A 27,360-nucleotide genomic window follows, 5' to 3' on the forward strand; every position below is an offset into this window, starting at 1 on the left:
GTTTGCCTCAGGAGATCTCCTTCACAGGGCTCTGGGAGGACTAAAGGATGATTACATCCTATTTTATCTGGAGGGTGTGGTTCAAACCTGGGTGGCTGAGATGTTGGTTCTCTCTGGGACCCCATTTTCTGCCATGTTTTTAGAGTGATGTAATGTTAACTAGCATGGAAATTCTGGGTCCTAGTCTCAGTTGTGGAGGTGAGAGACCCTCAACAAATGTTGACACAGAACTGCCTCTTATTGAGCACTAGGAACTAGTAAATGATTTACATGTATTATTAACCTGTTTAATCAGCACAACACCTCTATGAGGTTGCTTACTATTGTGACCTCCACGGTACAGATGAGAAAACTAAGGTTCAGAGGATTTAAATGTTAGCTCTCCATAATGACTGCTATGTGTGGGACTGAGGATACAGAGCCTTGCCCTTCTGAAGCTTATATTCTAATGCCGAAGACTTGCGGTAAACAAGTAAATAAAAAATACTATGTAATTTTACGCAGACATAAATGCTGTGAAGAAAAATAATGCTTGAAAAAATAATGATGGACGAATCGGGACCAGCCTGCCATTTAGAGGGAATAATCAAAGAACACGTCAACAACAAGGGTAAATTTGAACAAAGACCTAAGTGGAGTGAGGGAATTAGCCTTGTGGATAATCTGGAGGAAGAGGCAGAAGGATAGCAAGGGCAAGGGCCCTGATCCAGTAGAGAGCTTAGCTTGTTCAGGCAACGTTAAGAGGGCCAGTGTAGCTTGAACCAAATGAGCAAGAGGAGAGTGGTAGTTGTTGGGGTGAGAGAGGGCAGAGGGCCAGATCAGGTGAGGCCTTGAATGTAGATCATTGTAAAGGAGCTTGGACTGTGTTCTGATGTCTTCTACATACAGACAAGGTCTTCTTCGAGGGGGCAGAGACCTCTAAGGTCCTTTCCTGCTTTAGAATCCTCTGACTTCAGTGATGTCATATCAAGCCATTCAAGTCAGTCAACCTGTTTTAACAGTTCTGTAGAAGACTTGCTCTGCACCTCTAGATACTCTTCTTCCGGGCAAAGCCATTTACCCCTGCTGATCTTTTTCAAGAGGGTGGCCAACTGCAGCCATAAAAGCCATGGCTGGGCTTGTCTGCTGCCCTGCTGTCTATCAAAGCTGTGGTGGGCATGGGCTGTTGACCAATATGTGGTATGTGTTTAAAGAATGTTAATTCCTACAAAGAGTCACTTTGTGTTTTCTGGCACAACTGATAATTTTCATCCTGTAACTCTCTTTTTCTAATTTGCTCAAATATTCCTTGTCCTCCCCTGTAGAGAGTGTTACAACTCGGGGTAGTAATAAAGTATTTGACAACTGTGTGAGTTGTAGGAACATGCCCCTTTTTGTTAATAGAGGCGTAATTGTAACCAAAGAAATTTAATTTCTTCTTTAGCAAACACTGACATTTCTGTTTAAGAATGACTGCTAGAGTAAAAGGAAATAACCATGTATCATGAATTACACTGGAAGTTCTTTCTGTAATAGCTCAAAACTGGCCTATGGCCAAAATTAAAACCATATGAGCATATCATAAATCTCAACTCTTACTGTGTTTGCTTCTAATTCTGTTTGGAATAAGGCTTCAAATGCTTTCCAGAATGATGTGAGTTACAAATAAATAGAAAAAGAGTCATCCTGTGTTCCATTTACTTTATTTGTACATATCCATTTCAAGAAAAAAAAAAAGATTTTAAAAATACAGTTCTGTCCCAGAAATGGATCCTTATCTGCACAACGATTGAAGAAAAAAAAATCATGCAAATGGAAACTATGGTCTTTTCTAGTGACTGAATGGAAGATGCAGTTATTCCAGTAGAATATATAAGAAACTCTTATTTGGCAACTGATAGCACAAAAGAGAAACCGAACTTCACCGGTTTGATTTGAGGAAACACAATTTTACATACGGATAAAAGGTTTGCAAACCCCTGGAAAAGGCCTGTACGGAACAAATACAGCATTGGGATCTGTTAAACATGGTGTACTGACATGCCCTTTCCACCCACATCAGTTTTGTTACTATATTTCTTACTTGCTTGGTAACTAAATAGATAATCATTTAAAACCAAAGCCATAAGTTGACATTAGTCCAGTGAATGTGATAACAAACCCCCTCATGCTTTTAAATTCTGTGCGGTCATTGGTTTTAACGTGTAATTCCCCAAGTGCACCACCAGGTATAGAAGAGACTAGGTTATTAGATGATTTATCCAATTTCTTCACTTAGCCAATACGACACTATTCCAAGTAGCCAGCATCATTGAAATGAATAGAGGAATGTTACCGGTGACTAGTCTAGATTTTGCTATCTTGGAAAAGCTATACAATTTCACATATAAAAAAGCTCTTATCACATTTTTTCAAATTTAATCAAATTTCTTATGAACAATTGGTGGTGTCTCGTCAACCCAATCTCTTCAGCTCTGAACTGGATGAGACTTGAGGAAACAGCATCCAGAGGAAGAGGCCCGGGCCTGCCCCCCCATCTTAAGGGCCTTAATCAGGGAACAAGAGATAGATCTTGAGAAGAGGAAGGAAGATGTGATGGGGCGTTAGGGGTGCTAACTCCTCCCTATCTGCAGAGAGTAGAACCGAATGATCAGACTAGTAAGTCCTGAAGGCACAACTGACACAGATGGGCACTGCACTACTGTTCATGTACTAATTTAGCTCAGAGGTGATAGAAAAGTGTGCTGCTGTGAGTGCAGACAGCTGTCTGACTTAGGAAGAAAAGGTTGGATAATACCAGATACACCATGCATGATTTCCAGACACCTCTCAGGTCAAGCTGGGAAGCAAACAGCAATGTCAGGATTTGGGGGCGGGGGCCACACAAAAGGTTTAAATGGAAACATATACTGTGTTAAGGGATGAACTTTTAATATTTTTCTCTGTCTCCACTCTCCTTAACATACATGCATTTTTGCCTTCAGAAAATAGAGTCAATAGCTGTGCAGAGTTGAAGAAAAACTTCCTCTGGCGTCCCCTCTGCATTTATCTATGTTTAAAAGGAAAGAAAGAGAAAGTTAGTCTTAAGAAATGTTTGTAAATAGGCCACTTTTAGGAATAAAAAAGATTACCCGCTTTTAAGTTGCTGTGCAAAATTTTAAAACACAGGACTCCAAAATCACAGAGAAAAGAGTAGTTGTTTAAAAACTAGGTGCCTAATTAAAAAAACAAGACACGACTACACACCTATGAGAATGGGCAAAATCTAAAACACATCATCAAATACTGGTGAGGGTGTGGAGCAACAGGAACTCTCATTCGTTGCTGATGGGAATGCAAAAGGGTACAGTCGCTTGGGAGAAGAGTTTGGCGGTTTCTTACAAATTAAACATTCTTAGCCTATGACCCAGCAGTTTGTGCTCTTTGGTACTTACCCAAAGGAGTAGAAGACGTATGTCCACACAAAATCCTGCACACATGTTTATAGGAGCTTTATTCATGATTGCCAAAACTTGGAAGCAACCGAGATGTCCTTAGGTGAGTGGATAAATAAACTGTGGTACATCCAAACAATGGGATATTATTTAGTGCTCAAAAGAAATGAGCTATCAAGCCATGAAAAGACTTGGAGGAAACTTAAATGCATATTACTAAATGAAAGAAGCCAATCTCAAAAGGCTGCATACAATATGACGTAATGGAAAAATGGCAAAACTGTGGAGACAGTAAAAAAAGATGGAGAGCTGGGGGGAAAGAGGAATGAGTAGGTGGAACGCAGGATTTTTATGGTAGTGAAACTATTCTGTGTGATATAATGGTGGATACATGTCGCTATACATTTGTCAAAACCCATAGAACGTGCAACGCCAAGAGTGAACCCTAATGTAAACTATGGACTTTGAGTGGTAATGATGTGTTGATGTAGGTTCATCAGTTATAACGAACGTGCTACTCCTGTGTGGGATATTTTTATTTTGGGGGGGGGGGGTTTGGCCACACCATGCGGCTTACAGGATCTCTGTTCCCCGAGCAGGGATTGAACCCAGGCCCCCTGCAGTGAAAGCTCGGAATCCTAACCGCTAGGCCACCGGGGAACTCCGTGTGGGATGTTGATAGTGGGAGAGGTTGTGTGTGTTTTGGGACGGGGAATATGAGAACTCTACTTTGTGCTCAATTTTGCTGTGAACCTACAGCCCATCTAACAACAACAGCAAAAGCTAGGTGCTTACTGAGGTAGATAAAGTATTGGTAAAGGTCACGGAAAGGCTTTGAGTTAGTTAAAATGAGACTTCTGAGTGTTCTGGAGTGTTTGGAGCAGGGTAGGAATAGGGCAGAGGTTGGGGGATGAGAAGGACGGGTGCGGAGAACAAAGCAGAAGTTGAGACTTCAACTTGCAGGTGTGCTAAGTGCTAAGGGCAGAGCCCTCTTGGAGATTGTTGATACGCCAGGGCAAGGAGCCAACAACAGAGGAAGTAGGAGGGAGCTGATTTCCTGGGCGTGAAGGCACTACCACCCCCTCCTCTCAAAATTTCCCAGCATTGTGCCAACCACTGAGATTTGTCCCACTGCACATGTAGCATCCATAGAAAGTAGAGGCCTGGTGATCCGAATGAGACTCGTGGAAGGGGCGGGGTTGTGAGCTTGCTAAAACGCAGCTTTTTCATACTTCATCTCCAGAGGTTCTCATTTGGTGAGTTTGGGCTGGGCCTTCTAATCCACGAATTTAACAAGTTCTACTGATGATTTTGATGTGGGTCATCTCGGACCACACTTTGAGAAACTCTAGATGATTGCTTCAATTCCTGTCTACCTTCTTTGTGCAAACAAGTTTTGATTTCACAACCCCTGGGATTCCAGAGGTAGAATGAATGCTCAAAAGGAAAAAAAAAAAAAAAAAAGTACACATTTAGGGACTTCCCTCGTGGTCCAGTGGGTAAGACTCCACGCTCCCAATGCAAGGAGGCCCGGGTTCAATCCCTGGTCAGGGAACTAGATCCCACATGCCGCAACTAAGAGTTCGCACGCCGCAACAAAGATCCCGTGTGCCACAACTAAGACCCGGCACAGCCAAATAAAAAAGTACACGTTTAAATATCCTAGAAAATAGATAATAACGATGTTTGTAGAAGCATTGTTTGTAATAGTCCCAAACCGGAAAAATTGCAAATGTACATCAGCAGTAGATGGACAAATAAATTGTGGCATAGTCATATAATGGAATACTATAGTAATGGAAAAAACAAACAAACTACAGCTACATCCAACAACATGGATTAATCTCACAAGGTTGAAGGAAAGAAACAAGTTGAAAAAATATGCATTCAGTATGATTCAATTTATATGAAGTTTAAAAATGAGCAAAGCTAAATTATATCGATTAGGGATCCATACACAGATGATAAAACCATAGTGAACCAGGGAAATAATTATCTTGAAAGTCAGGATGGTGGTTACTTCCTGGGGAGAAGAAGGGAGATTTGATTGGGAGGGAGAGACGTGGCAGAACTTCTGTGATTGTCTGCTGTTTCTTGACCTGCATGGTGATTACACGGTGTTCATTTTATAATTCTTCAAATTTTACATGTAACTTTTATGCATTCTTGTATGTATGCTGTATCTCACAGCATGGAAAAAATAAAACCTAAAGACATTTTTTCAGCTTCTCCCCCTCTTCCCCATAAACGTATCATACTTGATCCTTACAGGAGGGTTAAAGAGCAACCCGCAGCTGGTTTGTCTCCCTGGCTGGAGGCTCTCCATCTGGGGGGCAGGGACTTTGCTGTTTTCTGTCCCTCATAGCACCTTGCTTGTTGCTTTACCTCTTCTTCCTTTCCCTTTCAACCAACAAACATCTTCTGGGTGCCAACAATATATTACATGCTGGAGAAACCACGGTGAAATGGATCCAACGGTCCTGCTCTCAAGGAGCTCACAGCTCAAGGGTAGAGACAAACAACAGGAATTCACACCGTTGTCAGGTAAGCACAGGAGCTCTGGATAAAGGGATACTTAACACAATCTTGGGAGGGCAGGAAGCTTCCTGAGGAAAGTCGTCGTCGTCATCATCATTAAAAATAATACACTTTACTACTAATGAGGCATAAGTGCTATTTTTTTTCACTTCCACCCTTGCTTTACTTTCTCCCTTCCTTTCTCCCCTCCATCCCGCCCTCTCTTAATCCCGTCCATCCCTCCATCCCTGCTTTGCTCACTCCCTCACTCCCTACTGGGCTCCCTCCCTCTGTCACACCCTCCCTTTTCTGCTCCTCTCTCATTCCCTCTCCTCTCACTTGCTCCCTTCTTCCAACCCCTGCTCCATCCTCCCCTCCTCCCTAGCACTAGTGCTTTTAAACAAACAGGTAATTCTAACAATGATCTTAGGAGACAGGTATTGTTATCCCCATTTCACAGATGATGAAACTCAGGTCCTGAAAGATGAATTAAATTTCCCAAGGTCATACAGCAAAGCAAGTGTCAGACACCTGGTTCAAACCCAGGTCTCTGACTCCAAAGTCCTTGTACTTGTTGACTACATCCTTGTATATTACATCCACCAGTTCAAAATAGCTGGATGGTTGAATTTAGTGGGAGTAGCAAGGAGTGAAGCTGAAATAATAAGAAGAGGTTGACTATAAAGAGGCTAATAGACTATTATATAAGAATAATGGGGAGTTGGGTAATGGTTTTTAAGGAATAGGTTGACATAATCAAACACAGGAACATTAAAAATTTTTGATACATATTTAATTGAAAGGAAAGAAAGTTTGAAGGATACGGCAAAGAGCACTATTAGGAGAGATGATACCTGGTATTGTCCTTGGTGAACTTCAGGACCTGGACTGGCCACTGATCCTCCTGGGGTCTCAGCTTCCCCCTCTAGTATATGAAAAGACTGAACTAGGACTTGATAATTTCCAGGTTTGGTTCCAGCTCTGATATGCAATGCTATTCCAAATCTAAGTTCACATTTTCGTGGGGATGAGGCTCCTACTGGTAGGCATCAATTTAGTAGGATTGTTCAGCTTAGTTTGGTGTTGCCAGGTAGGCTGGGTCTAGAGGAATAGAGATGTATTTGAAGATAATAAAGAAGAATGAGAGCCTTCCCTATGGAGAGAACAGATAGAGGTCTGAAAGCACCTGGATTTTTCAGGGAACAATGGATCATTCCTTGAGGATACAGCAAAAACAGCTTGGTTGTGGGGAGAAGAAGGGGAGGAGGCTAGAAGAGTAGGTTGGGATGAGCTTGCATCTCCATAGATTTTCCCGTTCTGGACATTTTATATAAATGGAATCACACTATATGCAGCCTTTTGTGACTGGTTTCTTTCACTTAGCATGACGTTTTCCAGGCCCATCCACACTCTGTCCTCTGCCACTGCCCACTGCCCTGCTGAGCAGTCACCTGACCTCGCCTTTTCAAATCCTAGGAGGAGGGAAGAGAGGAAGAGGCTGTGAACTCAATTTCCTGCCTCCTCTCAGAGAGGGTGGGTGAGAAGAGGTAAATCCACAAGCACTAGGCTTATTATTTACACGATCCGTGATCATATCAGTGGGAGATGCATTAGATGCACAAAGACTCACTACAACCCTTCGGTACATCTTATAAGTTCTCTGTCCTGGTATCCAATGCTTTGTCCTTGGCAGAAACACTTCTCAAAATTCACTCCATAGGGCTTCCCTGGTGGCGCAGTGGTTGAGAATCTGCCTGCTAATGCAGGGGACATGGGTTCGAGCCCTGGTCTGGGAAGATCCCACATGCCACGGAGCAGCTGGGCCCGTGAGCCACAACTACTGAGCCTGCGCATCTGGAGCCTGTGCCCCGCAACGGGAGGGGCCGCGATAGTGAAAGGCCCGCGCACCGCGATGAAGAGCGGTCCCCGCACCGTGATGAAGAGTGGCCCCCGCTTGCCGCAACTAGAGAAAGCCCTCGCACGAACTGAAGACCCAACACAGCCAAAAATAAATAAATAAATAAAGTAGCTATAAAATTAAAAAAAAAAAAAAATTCACTCCATATCTTCTCCAGAAGAGGAAGCTAATTAGACTATGGGTTGACCCCAAGTCACCTTCTACTTCATGTGCATGTAAATATTCTCATTATAATATAATTACCTAATCCAGGGACGCCTGTAGTGGGACTTTCAGCTTGGTTACAGCATCTGCTTCATTTGGACAAACCCCAGCTAGTTCTGGGACCTCTCTGGTCCTTACAAGGTGGTCAATATTTTTCAGCTTCCTCTTTATTTATCTGTTCTCCATAATTTTTTTAAAAAAATATTTATTTATTTATTTATTATTTTTGGCTGCATCGGGTCCTAGTTGCGGCACGCAGGATCTTTCATTGTGGCACACAGGCTCTTCCATGAGGTGCGCGGGCTTCTCTCTAGTTGTGGCCCATGGGCCCCAGAGTGCACAGGCTCTGTAGTTGCGATGTGTAGTAGTTGCATACGTGGCACATGGGTTCTCCAGTTGTGGCGCTCTGGCTCCAGAGTACATGGGCTCTGTAGCTGTGGCACACAGGCTCTCTAGTTGTGGTGCGCAGGCTCAGTAGTTGTGGTGTGTGGGCTTAGTTGCCCTGCGGCATGTGGGATCTTAGTTCCCCAACCAGGGATCGAACCTGAGTTCCTTCATTGGCAGGTGGATTCTTAACCACTGGACCACTAGGGAAGTCCCCTCTCCATAATTTCTTGTTGAACTCTAGTTACTTGCATTTAACTGACTTAACATGTCCCCTATTTTACTAACTAGCCCTGATTCGTTTCCCTCCTCCAACCCATTCTTCTCTAACCAATACTACCCCACACTCTTAACCTTATATGCTTTTCTAAATTTGTCGTCCTTCCAAAGGAAACCCATGCCTATATTTCCCACATTCTTATCGCCTATCTAATAATCATCATGTCTCTTTTAACACTGATAAATTATTAGTACAAAAAACTTCTTTTAAAACAACACTGATTACATCCTCTCTATTTTTCTGCATTTTTTGGACTGATAACCTGTTCGTTCAATGTAATGCTAGTGTCACATTCACATAATCTGGTTTACTGTTATCGAGAATTTCTTCTAGACTCTGACGAAAACACATTTGTTCATTACAACAACCTTTCTTTCCATTGTTACCTCTCCCTGCTTATTATCATAATGAACTAATGGCTCTTTCAACATCTTCAGCTGGTTGCAATTCATTGTGATGTTCAACTTTTCACTCCTTGGCCAGATATAAGCCACCACTATCCCAAATATCTGCATGGCCAGCTCTGTGAGGACAAGGTCATTACTCAGCATTTGTTTCCTCAGAGATTGGCCCTAGATAGGTATCTGGAAAGTATCCTCTAGATATCCAGTGATCCCACTCCTGGGCATATATTTGGAGAAAACTATAATTCGAAAAGATACATGCACCCCAATGTTCACAGCAGCATTATTTACAATAGTCAAGACACGGAAGCAACCTAAGTGTCCATTGACAGATGAATGGATAAAGAAACTGTGGTACATATATACAATGGAATATTACTCAACCATTAAGAAGAGTGAAATAATGCCATTTGCAGCAACATGGATGGACCTAGAGATTATCACACTAAGTGAAGTAAGTCAGAAAGAGAAAGACAAATATCATATGACATCGCTTATATGTGGAATCTAAAAAAAATGACACAAATGAACTAATTTACAAAACAGAAATAGACTCATAGACATAGAAAATAAATTTATGGCTACCAAAGGGGAAAGGCACGGGGGAGGGATAAATTAGGAGTTTGGGATTAAAATATACACACTACCTTATGTAAAGTAGATAAGCAGGGACTTCACTGGTGGTCCAGTGGTTAAGAATCCATCTTGCAATGCAAGGGACCCTGGTTTGATCCCTGGTCGGGGAACTAAGATCCCACATGCTGTGGGGCAACTAAGCCCTCATGCTGCAACTACTGAGCCCAGGTATCACAACTAGAGAGCCTGTGTGCCACAACTAGAGAGAAGCCCACGCACCGCAATGAAGAGCCCGTGTGCTGCAACGAAAGATCCCATGTGCCGCAACTAAGACCCAAAGCAACCAATAAATAAATAAATATTTTAAAAAATTAAAAAAATAAAATAGATAACCAACAAGGACCTACTGTATAGCACAGGGAACTATACTCAATATCTTGTAATAACCTATAATGGAAAAGAATCTAAAAAAATGAATATAAATATATATGTATAACAATCACTTTGCTGTACACCTGAAACTAACACAACATCGTAAATCAACTATATTTCAATAAAAAAAAAGTACCCTCATTTTCCCATTCCTTCTTCCCTTTCCTCACAGAAACAGGCTATTGTAGGAGCAGAAACATACTCTTGGAGCCCATTTTCTGACCCATTATCTGGACTTTATAGAAAGATATGGATTCTCTCTTGTAAAAGCTGGGCAACTTGGTTTTAGAAACAAGGGCTAATGAGCACAAGCATCTGAAGGGCGACACTTGATACTTTCTGACATCTGAGACTGGGAGGCAGAAGGCTTTGCAGCGGGATCTTGTCAATCAGGCCAAGGCTGATGTTTGGGGGAAGCTGCAAGCTGGGCTGAAGGAGTGAGTCATGCCCCGGAGCTTTAGCTGGGCCATCTCCCGCTTCTATTTCCATCCAAAACCTCCCTTTTCATTTTGCTCTGTGGCTTAAATCCAGGCCTTTATTTATTTAATTAAATAAAAGAAAGCTGCTCATTGCCATCCAGTCACGTGCTGTGGTGTGTGCCTCTGTGGAACCCAAGGACGTGAGGAGATTTCAAGACAGAATCAAATAATTAGACTTTCTAGATGGAAAAAGCAGCCTTTGACTTGGGTGAGTGGGAAATATATGAAGTTAATCTGAGACCCTCATTAGGCCCAAGAAGCAGAATTCTGAGAACAAAAATTGAGAGGCAATGAGGTAACATCTTTTTTCTTATAGAAGCTCTGTGTGTGTGTGTTGGGGGTGGGGAGGAAGGTATAGGTTGGATTTTTATGGAGCAAAAGAGAGCCCAACTGAACTGAGTGGGATCAAAGCCCTCTGTCTACTCTCCAGATTTCTCCTTCAGTTCTTCAGAGATGACCTGATCATTTCCTGAATCTCATCTAATTCCCACATGGGGAGTATTTTAAGAGAACAACAAGTGGCTTTTATATTTTCATATATAACTGTGGAACTCATAGGAAATGGAAAAGAACCAACTTCCTAAGTGCTTTCTAAGCTACAAGAACTATTCTTGGTGCTTACAACTTTAGCAAATTTAAATGAGCTCACAAGGTGCTAGTGTTTAGCCCTTGATGAACAGATAAGAATCCTGTGTAATTAGCATACTAATTGTACAGTGTGAAGAGAACTTCCTCAGCAATTGTGCAAACTCGAAAATAAGGTGTCCTCCCACATATGGTAAGTTTTCATCCCGTAATCAATGTGATAATATTAATTTTCAGCAACCCTCTTTTCCCATGAAGAGTAAAAGTAAGCTTCATGATCTTTTCCCAAAGGATCTCCAGTTCTGAATCAGCAGAGTCAGAATGTATGAGGTTTTAATATATTTAATTTAATTGAAAACCAGGTGAGTGGATTTGCTTCTGACTTGAAGAATTTATCACTTTCGGTCTAAGACTTGATATAAAATCCTGCAGTAAGTGATATCCTGATCAATATACAAAAGATTTTTTTAATAAAAAAACTAAAGGCAAGTGAACAGGAAATATGATTAAATTTCTGAGGTTTCACCTGACTTCTGGAAGGAAAAGTAGAGCAGTCAGAGATAGTATTTCTGCCCAGCCATCAGCAGAACAGATTGCAAATTAGGAAAGTAGTTACACCACCTTGGGAATTGCACGTTTTGTCTACTCTTTAGTTCTATGAATTTATGAACTGTAAAACAGTTGGCTGGGGCATATACCCTGAGAAAACCATAATTCAAAAAGAGTCATGTACCACAATGTTCATTGCAGCTCTATTTACAATAGCAAGGACATGGAAGCAACCTAAGTATCCATAGACAGATGAATGGATAAAGAAGATGTGGCACATATATACAATGGAATATTACTCAGCCATAAAAAGAAACGAAATTGAGTTATTTGTAGTGAGGTGGATGGACCTAGAGTCTGTCATACAGAGTGAAGTAAGTCAGAAAGAGAAAAACAAATACTGTATGCTAACACATATATATGGAATCCAAAAAAAAAAAAAAAGAGAAGGTTCTGAAGAATCTAGGAGCAGGACAGGAATAAAGACGCAGATGTAGAGAATGGACTTGAGGACACGGGGAGGGGGAAGGGTAAGCTGGGACGAAGTGAGAGAGTGGCATGGACATATATACACTACCAAATGTAAAATAGATAGCTAGTGGGAAGCAGCCGCATAGCACAGGGAGATCAGCTCGGTGCTTTGTGACCACCTAGAGGGGTGGGATAGGGAGGGTGGGAGGGAGACGCAAGAGGGAGGAGATATGGGGATATATGTATATGTATAGCTGATTCACTTTGTTATAAAGCAGAAACTAACACACCATTGTAAAGAAATTATACTCCAATAAAGATGTTAAAAAAAAAAAAAAAGTTGGCCAGTTCAAACACTGCCCAGATGGAGCGTTTTTCCTGAATTTTCCCACACTGTTCAAAACATTGCTTGAGTTTCATTTTTCATGTATTGGCGCCATGGGGCTCCTGGGAAAAAACCAAGCTGCTATTGAGTGTTTTATGATGATTGTGTGGCTGTTGGCCACCTTTTTCTTCTTCTAACCCTGTCCTCTGTTCAACCAGACAGAGCCCCACACCACAGGGATCCCTCACAGCCAGAGGAGAGCGTGGTGCCCAGCCACGGCCAAGCCCTTCACATGCAGCACTTGTGCACGTCTCTGGACAATCATTAGATGAGCTTTTCCAAAGTCAGGGTCATGGAAAAGGCTGCCCCTGGGGAGTTGTCCATTTCAGAGATCTGGTCAGGCCACACATTCCTCCTCACTCTCAAGGCCTTAGAAAGAAGGAGGACTATGTACACCTTTACTTTAGAGAGCTTTAAGGACAAGCTTTAGCAAAAATACCAGGATGATTCATAATCTGCACATTAATGATGGTTCTATACACAGGACTTCCCAAAGTACCAGCAGTTTGTCCATTTAAAATGTTACCTGCTACTCCCTTTCCTTCTTTCTCTTCCTCTCAATTCTGTCTATAGTTTAAATTTGACTAACAGATCTTCTCAAAGACATGAAAAAACAAAAAAACAAAAAACTGTCCTTTCTTAAAGTGACTTTTCTAAAACAGATCTGATCAGCCATGTCCCTGCTTGAAATTAGTGGTTCCCTTCATTACTTGCAGTACTTAGTTCAAACTTTCTAGAAGAGGCTAGAACTATCCAGGATACAGTAAACACTAGCCACAGGTGGCTACTGAACACTTGAAATGTGGCTAGTATAAATGAGGAATTAAGTTTTTGATATTCTATAATTAAAGTGAATCTAACTTTTAAAACTAATATTTGACTCAATTATTGGATCATTAAAAAATATATTTGAACAAGTTGGGTATGTGAGATCTACCTTTTCAACTGGAAATTTTATGAGATACAAATACCATTCTAGTATTTCTGATGAAAATTTAGAATCTGAATTGAGATATGCTTAAATACCAGATTTTGAAGACATAGATTGAAAAAAATATAAAACCATCTCATTAACGATTTTTTATATTGATTATGTGTTAAAATGATAACATTTAGGCTATATTAGGTTAAATAAAATATATTGGTTTTTTTTTTTTAAATATATTGTTAAATTAATCTCACTTGTTTCTTTTTACTTTTTTTTTTGGTTAATGCAACTGCTAGGAAATTGTAAATTACCTATTTGGCCCAGATTATATCTCTGCTGGACAATGCTGGTCTAGAATATTTATTGTATGAAGGAGGAATGAAGCCTCTACCTTGCTTTTTAGTCGAGTCTGCCCCCCACTTTAATCCATCTGTGCACACTACGTCCTGTGCTAGCACTACTGGTCTCCTTCTCATGTCAGAGCCTTGGTCCCCTCCCTTCCATCTGGCTCAAACTTCTGCTCATCCTTTAGGACCCAGCTCAAATGTCTGCTTCTTTCTGAAGCTGTTACCTACCTTTCCAGACCCAAGCTTTTTTGCTCCCAAAGACCTGGAACATTCTGTAAATCCTATTACTATTGATAACATTTACAACCTTGCTGTGGGTGCAGAGTTTCATCTGTCTCTTTTCCTCTCTGAATACCCAGCACTAACCACCCAGCATTTGGACATTGGAGATGCCCCATAAATGTCTGTGGACTATATCAAGGACCTTAGATGGAACAGCACCAGTTCTCTGCTGGTAGAATCCGTGGCAGTGACTACTGCAGAGGTTCTGAGTTAGGGTGGAGCCCAGTGAAGGGACTGCCCTGAGCTGGGTAAAAGCAAAACCTAAACCCACCATGTGATGAAAGCAACCACGGAGGAAGACAATCAGGAATGTGTACAGAAGAGAACAAAAGTCTGGCGTTCTCTTCTGCCTGCTGTCCTGGGAGGAGACAAGCTGCAGTGAGCACAACTCAGTTCAACAGGACCACAGGGGTGCAAAGAATACTGTACCGAATCAAAAGCTCTTTGCGGGAATCTAGCGAAGGCCTGACCATCAGGAAGGGAGCGGGGTGGAGAGAAGAGTATTTCAAACAGACTCATAAGGAATGGGTTTCTTAAGTCTCCCAGAGACAGATGGAAGATTTATGCCTCATTTGTCAAGCGGGAGGACAGAACCTCAGGGCCCCTCTAGGTCACTCTCTCCTTCATGTACCTTCCTTTCTCCTGGGCCAGCGGGCAGGAGGGAGAGTTTTCTCCAAATCCAGGTTGCTAGTAGCACTCAACCAGGGCAGGTCCAGATTGAATTAGGGGAAGCTTCAGACTCAGAACTGAGAAGTAAACTCAGCTGAGGTGGGGCATTGCTCGAAGAGGCCAGGCATCCAGGAAATCCCAAAGTTTTTCTACATGTTGAAGAACTCTTCTCAGGGCAACAAGGAGAGAAAGGGAAGTGAAAATTAATGGGTTAAAAAAACCCTCTGCTTAGGCCCTGAATAGACATTTTTCCAAAAAAGACATACAGTTGGCCAACAGACACATGAAAAGATGCTCAATGTCACTGATCATCAGGGAAATGTAAATCAAAACCACAGTGAGATATCACCTCACCCTTGTCAGAATGCCTATCATCAAAAAGACCACAAATAACAAGTGTTGACGAGGGTGTGGAGAAAAGGGAACCCCTGTGCACTGTTGGTGGGAATGTAAATCGCTGCACACACTGTGGAAAACAATATGGATGTTCCTGAAAAGATTAAAAACAAAACTACCACATGATCCAACAATTCCACTTCTGGGTATTTACCCGAAGAAAACAAAAACACTAATTTGAAAACATATATGCATCATTTTTCACAATAGCCAAGATACGGAAGCAACCTTAACGTCCACCAGTAGATGGTTAAGACCAATGCAGGGGACACGGGTTTGAACCCTGCTCAGGGAAGATCCCACGTGCCATGGAGCAACTAAGCCTGTGCACCACAACTACTGAACCTACGCTCTAGAGCCCACAAACCAGATGGATAAAGAAGATGTGGTACATAAACACAACGGAATACTACTCAGCCATAAAAAGAATGAACTCTTGCCATCTGTGACAACATAGATAGATCTAGAGGATGTTATGCTAAGTGAAATAAGTCAAGACAGAGAAAGACAAATACCGCATGATCTCATTTATATGTGGAATCTAAGAAACAAAACAAACAAACAAAACAAAATAAAAACAGACTCATAGACACAGAGAGAAAATGGGTGATTGTCAGAAGGGAGGGGAAGTGGGGTTCGGGAGGTTGGACCAAATTGGTGAAGGAGATTAAGAGGTACACACTTCCAGTTATAAAATAGATAAGTCATGGGGATGTGATATACAGCCTAAGGAATATGGTCAACAATACTGTAGTAACTTGGGAAGGGGACAGATGGTTACTAGATTCATTATGGTGATCATTTTGTAATGTATTTGAATTTCAAATCACTATGTTGTACACCTGAAACTAACGTTATATTGCGGCTACTAGAAAATTTAAAATTACACCTACGGCTCACATTTAATTTCCATTGGATGGCACTGGGGTAGAAGGAAGAGAGTTATGTGTTCCTGAGAAAAACAAGGAACAGTGGTACATAAAAAATACAGCAAACGTTCTTGAGTTAAAAAAAACTGTCATGCCATTGAAAATCATTGAAAAGCAGACCTATATCTGGACTCCAGTTTTAAATTACACAGAAAAACATTAAAATTTTTTCTTTAAAGATACTAGTTGAAGAAAGTTTACTTCCAAATTTGTTTTTGCCTTTCTTCCAGCACACTAAATGCTTCAAAACGATGGGGCAACGTTTACTGACTTGCCATAGAGAAGTATTGTGACCTAAATTTTATATACAGTGAAACAGTTATTTGTGTAACAAACCACCATAGTGACATTCTCAGGTATTCGTAGAGAGATTGAACTAAAAATTAGTTCAAGAGTTATTTTAGCCAATTGAAAGAAGAATCAAAATGAAGAATTTGAGTACAGAGGATTCAAGGTATAAAAGTAATCTGGGTTTTTCCTTGCCTTGTGCTAGATTCCTATCTTAAGAATGCACTTGACTAAGGGCTATCAAGTAGATTTTGCATCCAAGGGGTAAAATTTGATTCGATGCTGCCTTCTGCTTCCACTCCTTTCATGGAAGTTGCACAACTACATTTCTCATTCTTTATCCCTCAGTTCACAGGAAGTCTCCTGCCAGGTTGGATGACTACCCAGAACAATAAATGGGTACAGCTGTATTTTGGGACGTACTAAAAATGGCTAAGCTATTTATGAAGTTGGGACACTGCAGCAGAAGAACTGTTGAACGAATAACTTATTTTCTCCTTTACAAAAGCCAAGTTGCCAAGGAACTGGATTTTCTGCATCTGTTGAATGAATGTTTAATGAGTCATTGGCCTCTCTTTTTATGTTTTAAATTGATTAAGACTAATAAATAACCCAGGGATGGATATCATCTGTTACCAGGACCGCTTCCTCTATGGCCTGGGGGTATTTCTGGGCTTATGATGCCATGAGCAAAAAGTATATTAAAAAATCAAGAGGGCCTCCCTGGTGGCGCAGTGGTTAAGAATCCACCTGCCAATGCAGGGGACACGGGTTCGAGCCCTGCTCAGGGAAGATCCCACGTGCCGTGGAGCAACAAAGCCTGTGCACCACAACTACTGAGCCTACGCTCTAGAGCCCACAAACCACAACTATGAGCCCGTGTGCCACAACTACTGAAGCCCGCGCGCCTAGAGCCCGTGCTCTGCAACAAGAGAAGCCACCTCCATGAGAAGCCCGTGCACCGCAACGAAGAGTAGCCCCTGCTCGCCGCAACTAAGGAAAGCCACGCACAGCTTGCACAGCAACGAAGAACCAAAGCAGCCAAAAATAGATAAATAAAATAAATAAATTTATTTAATAAAAAAAGAAGAAACTCAAATGTAAGAAAATATATCAAAATGGTCATTAATGATTATCTTTGGGTTGAAGAATTCTGGATAATTTTTATCTTTATGCTCTTAAATTTTCTAGTTTCTTTTTAAAAAGTAGTTGTTACTTTTATCCTTAGCAAAAGGAGAGGTTTTAAATATCAATTTATACACTTCTGTACTTGCCACTTGAGGAAGCTATTTCTGGAATTTCTCCCAGTTCACAAGATCTTCTCTTGTGGAAATTCCTTGTTCTCCCCTCAGTTTTCAGGGAAGAGTCCCAGGCAACCATGCGACCATGTTTTTATTAGTCAGGTCTTAATTCAAATGCTACCTCCTTAGAGACTTTCCAAACACCTGTCTAAAGTCCCCACCCCTAACAAGTCACTCTGTTTTGTCTTATTCATAGAGCTAATCCTATTAGCAATTATTTTATTTTCTTGTCTACTGCTCTTCTCTTTTCAGTGAGGGACTTTGTCTTATTTATTGCTGTGTCTCCAGCACCAAGAATCTGACACGTGCTATGCACTCAATAAAACAGCCACAAGTGAAAAAAGCTCCACGTGACCCCGCCTGCCTGGCCATAGCTAATAGGACCAGGGACTGGAGCAAAACAAGGCCAATCAGAATATTTCTCTCTGGAATTTGGAGCTGTTGTGGTAACATGAACATGGAAGCTGCTCGTTTGCCATATTCTAGCTTCTGGGCCAGAGAAGGAGAAAAATCAAGATGAGAGAGAGAAGGAGGGAAAGACAGGTGTGAGGAGCATAGGGAAGCCTGGTCCCACGGGCTTCCTGGACCTGCTGCGTTTCAGCCTTGGTTCACATAACCTTACAAGTAAGCTCCGTGTTTCAGGTTAGGCCAGCTAGGGTTGGTGCCTGTTACCTACAACCTCATGAATGTACCTGTGGTCACCATTATGCTTTAAAAATTCATAGCCAAAATATTTGAAGGAAATAATCCAGAATGTTTGCCTCTGAGTGATGGGACTACCTAGTTTTCTATATTTTCTAAAACAAGTATGTGTTACTTTTATGATTACAAATATATGTGTGTGTGTTTTTTTTTTTCCCTGAGAAGCATGGAGTGACAGACCTAGGGTATTCTAGGAGATCCCATTCTGTCCATCCATTTTATTCTGCTGAGAGGTTTAGCTGTGAAATGACTCACCAAGTTCCCAAAGCTCATTTCCACCACCGTGGCTTGGGTTTTCTTATACAGGCCAGTATTCTCTCTACTGGGCAACCTTTGGACAATTATTGTGTTGTTCACTTCAAAATGCTACATTTCAATTATTTCTTCAATAATAAATACTCTCCCTCAAGGTGAAAAAAGCTTTCTCTTACAGATCAACTCTAGTGAGTTGTGTGTGACTACCTGTATTGCTGTGTTGAGAAAGTTTCTGAGGCAGCGTCCAGACTGGGTAGGAAGGTAGTACCACAGCTGACTAACTGATGTCTGCCCTGAGTGCAAGGAGGAATGGAGTGACGTGGACGAAAGTTCTAATTCTTTCTTAGATGCAGCGCAAAGCTGGCGTTGTAAGAGAGGAAAATGGAAGGTCAGGGGATCCATTCGATTCACATATGCTTCTATCCCTTGGTTTATGATACAGGAAGTTCTAACTTTACTGTATGATGATGGCATAACAAAGACAAAGAATAAGGCAGTGACTATATAAGTTCTGCTTTGCTTTTTCATTTCTTTTGTTCGAAATTTCATTGCACTTTTCCAGCTAGTTGGTGGCCAAAAGGGCTGATTATCATTAAGCGGTAAACGTGTCAGGGGCTGGATCGAGTGTAAGGATAACTGGGCAACACTGAGGTCTGAGGGAAGTGCTTTTGGAGGGTCCTCTGTTTCTGGGCTGGACCACTGGGCAGCTCTAATTCCTAAAGAAATCTCACTGAGCTACTGATTCATCTCACTTGCATCTTGAAGTGCATTCACCACCCCCACCTAGTTTAAGAAAACTCCTTAAATGATCCAGGAGCCCACCTGGAGAGTGAGCAGCCCCGCCTTGGGCTCAACAACCAACGAGACAGGGAAGGGGTACTAAGAATCCGAAGAGCATTGCAGGAACAAGACACAGGCTGTCGCTTCAAATCAGAGGCAATTAAGCTGATGCTCGGAGACCAGGCAGGAGCCCAGAAGACCAGAGGACACAAAGGGACAGAGACTTTCACCTCCAGTGGAAACCAAGCCGGCCTGCTCTCTCGCCTCTCCTCCAGTCCCCCTCTGTGGCCCGAGCTGCTGGCGAGCCCCATGGGGCACCTGCAAAACATTGTCACCTACCTGGGCCCCTGGGCTAGCACTAGGCCGCCCTGTGTTGTCTCTACTCCAGGTGGGGGAGGAAGGCTGTTCATCTCTGCAGCTGCGTGGGTGAAGACAGCCCCGGGCAGAGGCAGGGACAAAGCAGCTTCTTCAGAGAGGCCCTCTGGGAGTCCTGAGGGCTGGAGCCCACGCTGTTCCAGAGTCAGGGCTGGAGTGGTTTTAAATATTTGCCAAGTGGATCATACATGTTACCTCACCACAGACCCAACAGCCAGCATCTCCAAAATGCGGTTGGGGGGGAGCTGCAGAGATGAGCCGCATGGGACGGGAAACTCCCTTTCCCATTAATTAACTTAGATATTAAATTTCTAAGGAGGATCCCAGAAATCAGCTTTATCTGAGAACTCGGTTAGCCCCGCATGCACGTGCCAATCATTTGTGAGTGTGTAGAATTTAGGTTGGAATAATACAGGAGAGAGGTAAAAGGGCTTTTCTGACTCTGAATTACTTAGGGGCTTTTCTCACCTCTGCAAATCTTGAAAGTGGAAGGTAATTTCCACGTGTGTTCTAGGCGGCACGAAGGGTGGAAATCACCAATCCTGGAAAGGCCTCTGCCACCTGAATTCTTAAGACCCTGCTCTTACATAGTGCACTTTTTGTTTGCTTGTTTCTAAAGATCTAGATCTTTGTTTTATGTAGCAACCAGAGGTTACATGAAGTACAGCAAATAGGATTCGTCTTGCTCAAGTCCTAGCAATTGGAAGGAGCTGCCTGGCGCGCTGTGCTAACAACATCACGAGGCCACGTCTGGGTCTTGAGGAAAGCGCCACGATGGCTTAGCAGTGTCTGCTGTGGGTGCAGGAGGTGGGGATGACGGCTGTCATGTCACACACATGACATCTCTGAGTTAAATCATGGAGCACCTTTCAGATTCGACACAGGGCTAAGTTCGTAGGAGTCTGGAAAATGGACCATTAACAGGCTCAGAAGATAAGAATTCATTATCAGTGGTTTTCCCCAAGGAATGGATCATGTAGCTGTCTCCGAGACAAGTTTGTTATTGATTGACTGATGTCTCCTTTTAACTTCCTGGGAAAAGCAGAGAGTAGCTGTTCACTCTCTCTCCTCTGCGTTGGGTCCTCAGGGTTTGGTTCCTGGATACTCCCCAGCCTCCCAGCGGTCTCCTGGCCTGACCTTCTTGGGACCCATTCTCCACAAGGCTGATGGAGGGAGCTTGCTAAACGGAAACCCTGACTATGTCTGTCCCCTTTGGTAGTTCCCGTCATCATCCTCAGGATAATTATTTGCTCCTATGATAAGTTCATCTTGATCTGGTCCTTGCTTGCCTCTCCACCTCCACCTCTTGTCCCTCGTTTCCTTGGCACTGTAGGTCACAGCCGAGCTCCTTCTGTGTGAGGGGCTCTGCTCCCCTTACGGCACCCGCACCTCGGGCTCAGCTTAGTTCTCCTCTGGTGACCTTCCTCAACGCCTTCTGCCTCCCCTCAGACCAGCTTAAAGGGCCCTTGGAACTCACTCTGTGCTCGCTTTGACCCCATACTGTGATCACAGGTGTGTCTCTCTCCCCTACTAAACCCTAGGCTCTAGCAGGCAAGAACCACATCTTATCACCTGCATCCAAACCACCATGGCAGTGGATGGTCCATAGGAGGTGCTTGATACACAGTTATTAAATGAGTGAATGAATGGGGATTGGGTAGTTTTCCCAAATTCGTGAACTTAACAGGGACTCAGCATGGATTAGCGCTTGTAATCATTGAGTTGACACCACCCGTTTCCTCATTGTTTCACCTCATCTGCTCTCCTGGCCCCATATGTTGCTTCTCCCAATAACACTAGTCATTGCAAGAAACTGAGGCAGCCAAGGGCCAATTATGAACTAGGCAAAAATCTAGAAATGCAAAGTTGTTGAATTTTAGATCTAGACGAGACCTTCTGGATCCTCCTGTGCAGCTGAGTTCTGGGAGGCAGAACTTAGGCCTCATCCACACCTCCCTCCCTTCCTCCCTCCCTCCCTCCCTTCTTCCCCCCTCCCTCCCTCCCGCTCCCTTCCCCTCCTTCCCCTCCCCCTCCCTCCCCCCTCCCTCTCCCCCTCTCTCCCCCTCCCTCTCCCCCTCCCTCCCTCCCCCTCCCTTCCTCCCTTCCTCCCTTCCTCCCTTCCTTCTCCCCCTCCCTCCCCACCTCCCTCCCTCCTTCCCTCTCTCCCTCTTTCTTGGAAATAGGACCGTTTCCAGCAACCATAATGGCATCTATAAACATTGTATGGCCAGGTTTTCATGGCCCGTATGATGACATACAAAAGTGAAAAGAGTAAGGGACCCATATTTTGGCCCAAATTGTGCAGCTGTATGCAGTTCTAATTCCAAGATCCCCTAACCGAAATTTCCTATTTTTTTCTCTGTTTTTGAAAAAAAAGTGGGCGGCTGGTTCATTTTGGGGGGCTGTGAGGTGACTCACCTTATGCAGCTGTGTTTTCGTCTCATAGTAGGCGACCATGGGGATGGAGGCCCGGTAGTAGGTCTCAAGGCGCTTGGTGAGAGCGGTTCTGTCGTCCGCGCGCGGGCCGCTCCCGCTCCGCTGGAGAAGGCGGTTGGTCATGGTGTCTGCCGAACAGTCCATACAGATCACCAAGCGAGGGTCTCCAATCTGGGGATGGGGAGGGGGCACAACACGCTCAGAAATTCCACTCAGCGAGGTTCTGGGAAGACCTGGGATCCCTAGTTCTTTACTTCTGCTTCCTCTCAGGGTCCCAGACCTACATTGTGGCAGAGTTGGGACAGGACATCACGGCTCCTTATTTCCACATCAGAGGCTTTCCACAGGCTGCCTCAGAGCTGTCTCTTGTCCTCAACGTTTAGGTCACCTCATGTAATGCAGGGATTGTATAGAATGCTACCCAATGCAGTCACAATCTGTCCTCCACACTAAGGGGAGGGGTGTGTGTGTGTGTGTGTGTGTGTGTGTGTGTGTGTGTGTGGTGCTTCCCGCTGGGAGCCCTGCCTGACCTACCGAGACAAGCTAATCACCTCCTTCTGTGTCCACCACTATACCTCACATGAGCCTCCAGGAGCACACTGTGGCTGTGTCTGTACTGCGTGGGGGTCAGGAGAGCACAATGGTTGAGCACAAAAGGTTCGAGTCAGGCTGCTGAGGGTCAAATCCTGCTGTGGTGACTTGTCTCCAAGACGGTCTTCATTGATTCATTACCTCCATGTACTTTAAGCTCTTCCCCCCATTGAGACATAGAGCCCATTCCTCTACCTCCTTGAATCTGAGCTGAACTGTAACTGACCAACAGAACATGGTAGAAATGATGCCACATGCTTTTATTATTTATTTATTTATTTAATAACTTTTAACATCTTTATTGGAGTATAATTGCTTTACAATGGTGTGTTAGTTTCTGCTTTATAATGAAGTGAATCAGCTATACATTTACATATATCCCCATATCTCCTCCCTCTTGCGTCTCCCTCCCACCCTCCCTATCCCACCCCTCTAGGTGTTCACAAAGCACCGAGCTGATCTCCCTGTGCTATGTGGCTGCTTCCCACTAGCTATCTATTTTACGTTTGGTAGTGTACACATGTCCATGCCACTCTCTCACTTCATCCCAGCTTACCCTTCCCCCTCCCCGTGTCCTCAAGTCCATTCTCTACGTCTGCGTCCTTATTCCTGTCTTGCCCCTAGGTTCTTCAGAACATTTTTTTTAGATTCCATATATATGTGTTAGCATACGGTATTTGTTTTTCTCTTTCTGACTTACTTCACTCTGTATGACAGACTCTAGGTCCATCCACCTCACTACAAATAACTCAATTTAGTTTCTTTTTATGGCTGAGTAATATTCCATTGTATATATGTGCCACATCTCCTTTATCCTTTCATCTGTCGATGGACACTTAGGTTGCTTCCATGTCCTGGCTATTGTAAAGCCACATGCTTTTAGAAGCAAGATCATAAGAAGTTTTGCAGTTCCTGCCTGGTCAACTGCCACCTAAGATGTCCAATGACTCTGACTGCTAGGCTGGGAGGAAGCCCAAGCTAGCCACACAGAGAGGCCATGTGGACAGAGATGCCTGACCAGACCTTGGCTGTTGTAGACATCCCAGCCCCTGCTCCAGACATGTCTACTCAGCCTTACCAACTATCTGACTGCAACTGAATAAAGGACCTCAAGTGAGAACCAGCCAGCTGAGCCCATCAACCCCCAGAACCCTATTAGAGAAAATAACAAATTGTTTTTTTAAGTTACCTGACTTCATCATTAACTAAAAGTGTCACTCAACTTCTCTGCACCCCCAACTTTCTCATTTGTTCAATGAGGATGATCACAGAATTGCTGTGAGGATTAAATACAATTAAATAAGGTAATGTAAGTAGATTGCTTGGCATATGGAAACACTTGGTAAGTATCAGCCACTATGCTTATTCCCATATTGGGCTATGATCTCTTTCTTTGTGTGTAGGCGTTAGGAATGCTCAGCTCCTGATTCCAAGTCTTGTATATAGTAGGTAACAAAGAAATATTTTCATGAATGAGTGATAGTGTATGATCTGTAGTGTGTCTCTCCCCATCTCCCCATCCTTCCCTTAAAGTGTTCTTTTGCTTCTGATGTCTCTCTCTGGACGATACCAACCTTGCCTCCACTACCAATCTCAACCCTGGATCAGAAGAAATTGTTGCTCTCTTCTGATCTTGCAATGTAAACGAAAGTTTACCGCCCCACTGTGGAAAGTGCCTGGGAGGGATGGGAACAAAGTTAGGGTAGGGGAGGACTTTAAGACAACACGCAGAGTCGAAAGTTGTCAGTAAGTGCTGTTCAGTGATTTATCTACCCCCTCTGAAGGATGTACTTTAAGAAACAGAGTGGAAAAATTCTCCAAAATCTAGAAGAGTGAAATAAACCTCTGGAACATGTCATCTAACTCTTCTGTCTTTATTAATTGGAAGGAAAAAAAAAAGCATTTGAGCAGTAAGAAAGCTGTGTGAAAGTTTAGAAGACAATGACCCTTGTCCACCAGCAGAGGGCGAGCTTGGGAGGCAGCCTAGGGCTCAGTTACAGAGTTTGGCTCCTAGAGCAGTTTCCGGCCAGGGTTGTGTTTGGAGACTAGGCGATTTTTCTTACTGTGGCGGTTTTCAGGCCACTTGTGAGGACACGGATGACAATTCAGGGACTCACTCAGGTACAGAGATAATGTGTGTCTGAGCAGGAGCTGGCAGTAAATGAACCTAAATAAGTGCAGGACAGAGAGGGAGCTTCCACCTTGATTCTCAAAGTGTGGGCTGTGAACTGGCAGCACAGGCTTCATCTGGGAGCTTGTTAGAAATGCAGATGCTCAGGCACCATCCTCGACCTGCTGACTCTGCATTTTAAGAAGATCCCCAGGTGATGCTTCACAAAATAATACCTTGAGAAGCTGCTCTCCTGCCAAGATTGGGGTTTGACCCAACCTATTTCTCCTGGAGTCAGCACTCCCTTCCTACATAAAAAGCTGTCGAGCAGCCATTCCATTTGGAAGTGGCCTGTACCACTGATTCTTTTTTTTTTTAATTAATAAATTTTAAGTTTTAGGTTTACAGGAAAATTGAGCAGATAGTACAGAAAGTTACCATGTAATTGCCCTCCCCTGGTTTCCCCTATTATGTCTTTAGTGTGGTACATTTGTTACAATTAATGAAACAATACTGAAGCATTAACTGAAGTCCATAGTTGACATTAAAGTTCATCCTTTGTGTTGTACATTCTATGGGTTTTGACAATTGCATCATGTCATGATCCACCATTATAGCATAATACGTAATACTTTCACCACTCTGAAAATCTCCTGTGCTCTTCCTATTCATTCCTCCCTCTCTCTCCTCCCTAACCCTGGCAACTACTGATCATTTTTTAACTGTTTCTATAGAATTGCCTGTCCCAGAATATCACATTGTTGAACTCATCCAGTGTGTAGCCTTTTCAGGCTGGCTTCTTTCACTTAACCATATGCATTTAAGTTTCTTCCATGTCCTTTCATGGCTTCAGAGCTCATTTCTTCCACTGATGCTTTTAACACCTAAAAGTTTTTGAAAAGTTTGAGTGAAATACCATTCAATCATTTTTCAAAATGCTTTGATATATATTTTTTTTAATTTTTATTTATTTATTTATTTATTTATGGCTGTGTTGGGTCTTCGTTTCTGTGCGAGGGCTTTCTCTAGTTGTGGCAAGCGGGGGCCACTCTTCATCGCGATGCACGGGCCTCTCACTATCGCGGCCTCTCTTGCCATGGAGCACAGGCTCCAGACGCGCAGGCTCAGTAATTGTGGCTCACGGGCCCAGCTGCTCCGCGGCATGTGGGATCTTCCCAGACCAGGGCTCGAACCCGTGTCCCCTGAATTGGCAGGCAGATTCTCAACCACTGTGCCACCAGGGAAGCCCCGATATATTTCTTTATAAAGTCCCTTGGAGTAGCTCTGCCTTTTTTCCCTGGACCATGTTTAGCCTCTAACACAGCGGTCCCCAACCTTTTTGGCACCAGGGATGCTTTCGTGGAAGACAATTTTTCCACGGACCCATGGGGTGGGGGTGGATGGTTCAGGAGGTAATACAAGCGATGGGGAGCCATGGGGGGCGATGGGGAGCGGCAGAGGAAGCTTCGCTCGCTCACCCGCCACTCACCTCCTGCTGCGCGGCCTGGTTCCTAACAGGCCGAGGACCCGTACCAGTCTGCGTCCTGGGGGCTGGGGACCCCTGCTCTAACATCCCGTGGAGGGGAGAACAGAGAACTCTGTCCTTGTCTGGATGAGTCACAGAGACTTGGGGACAACTCCATGTCCCCAGCACTGCCCTGCTGGCTCCCTGGAATTCTGCCACAGCAGTACTGGGCTCTTCATGGCCTTTGGGTATTCAGGGGACCCTTATTAGAGCACAAGTACCCTTGGGAGGGCATTGAGATATGTAAGAACATTTCAGCAGCTGGCGCACTGTGCCATCGCTCTAACCCCTGTGGGGAGGAAATGGAGGCCCACAGAGGTTAACTTGCCCCAAATCACTGAGCACTAGTTAGTGGCAGTCCTGAGCCAGCTGCGTGTAACTCCAAAGCCTGGTGACTTCACCCTAGTGGAGGGTGCCAGAGCCTTCAGAATGGGACTCAGGCCAGATGCCTGGTGGGCCAAGTGGAGCCAGGAGAGGAGGGTGGGGTAGTAGGAAAAGAAGTGGACGGTGTCAGAGGTGATTTAATTTTATTTTGCGGAAACTTGCTTTTGCTGCCTCTGGGGATCTAGCTGGGATCAGCGCTCACTCCAGCTGAGAGCAGCCCACCAGGATGAGGATGTCAGCTGACTTGTGATGATGGCTTTGCCTGGAGAATTCCAGCAGGTAGAGCAGGAGGAGGCGTTTACCCTGCTCTCCTCTGACCCCCACTTTAGTTTTCTTCTGATTAAGTCAGGACACGGGTTAGGCCATATTACCAGTGGGCAGGGTCCTGCCATTCAGGAACTCTCTACGGTTCAGAGTACTAGCTTTCTTGTTCTCTCTGGGTGCCTCAGTTTCCTCATTTTAAAT

At 43.6% G+C, this 27,360-nt stretch overlaps 1 protein-coding gene across 5 annotated transcripts in view; it reads right to left on the reverse strand.

Annotated features, from left to right (window-relative positions):
• Window positions 1–1,663: 1,663 nt before the first annotated feature.
• Window positions 1,664–27,360, reverse strand: part of AK5 (adenylate kinase 5) — a 252,647-nt gene continuing 226,950 nt past the window's right edge. For 2 of the 5 annotated variants that reach the window (XM_082355607.1, XM_082355605.1), the window contains exons 13-14: window positions 22,268–22,456; window positions 15,596–19,792 (exon numbers count right to left, since the gene is read on the reverse strand). In XM_082355607.1, the coding sequence (XP_082211733.1) occupies window positions 19,625–19,792; window positions 22,268–22,456 (357 nt within the window). In that variant the 3' untranslated portion in view covers window positions 15,596–19,624. Of the gene's footprint in view, window positions 3,029–7,986; window positions 14,990–15,595; window positions 19,793–22,263; window positions 22,457–27,360 lie in introns of those variants that run through there. The other 3 variants (XM_082355609.1, XM_082355608.1, XM_082355606.1) reach the window with 3 other exon arrangements.

Source organism: Balaenoptera borealis (assembly GCF_965194805.1).
Source record: "Balaenoptera borealis genome assembly, chromosome: 1".
Lineage (NCBI taxonomy): Eukaryota > Metazoa > Chordata > Mammalia > Artiodactyla > Balaenopteridae > Balaenoptera > Balaenoptera borealis.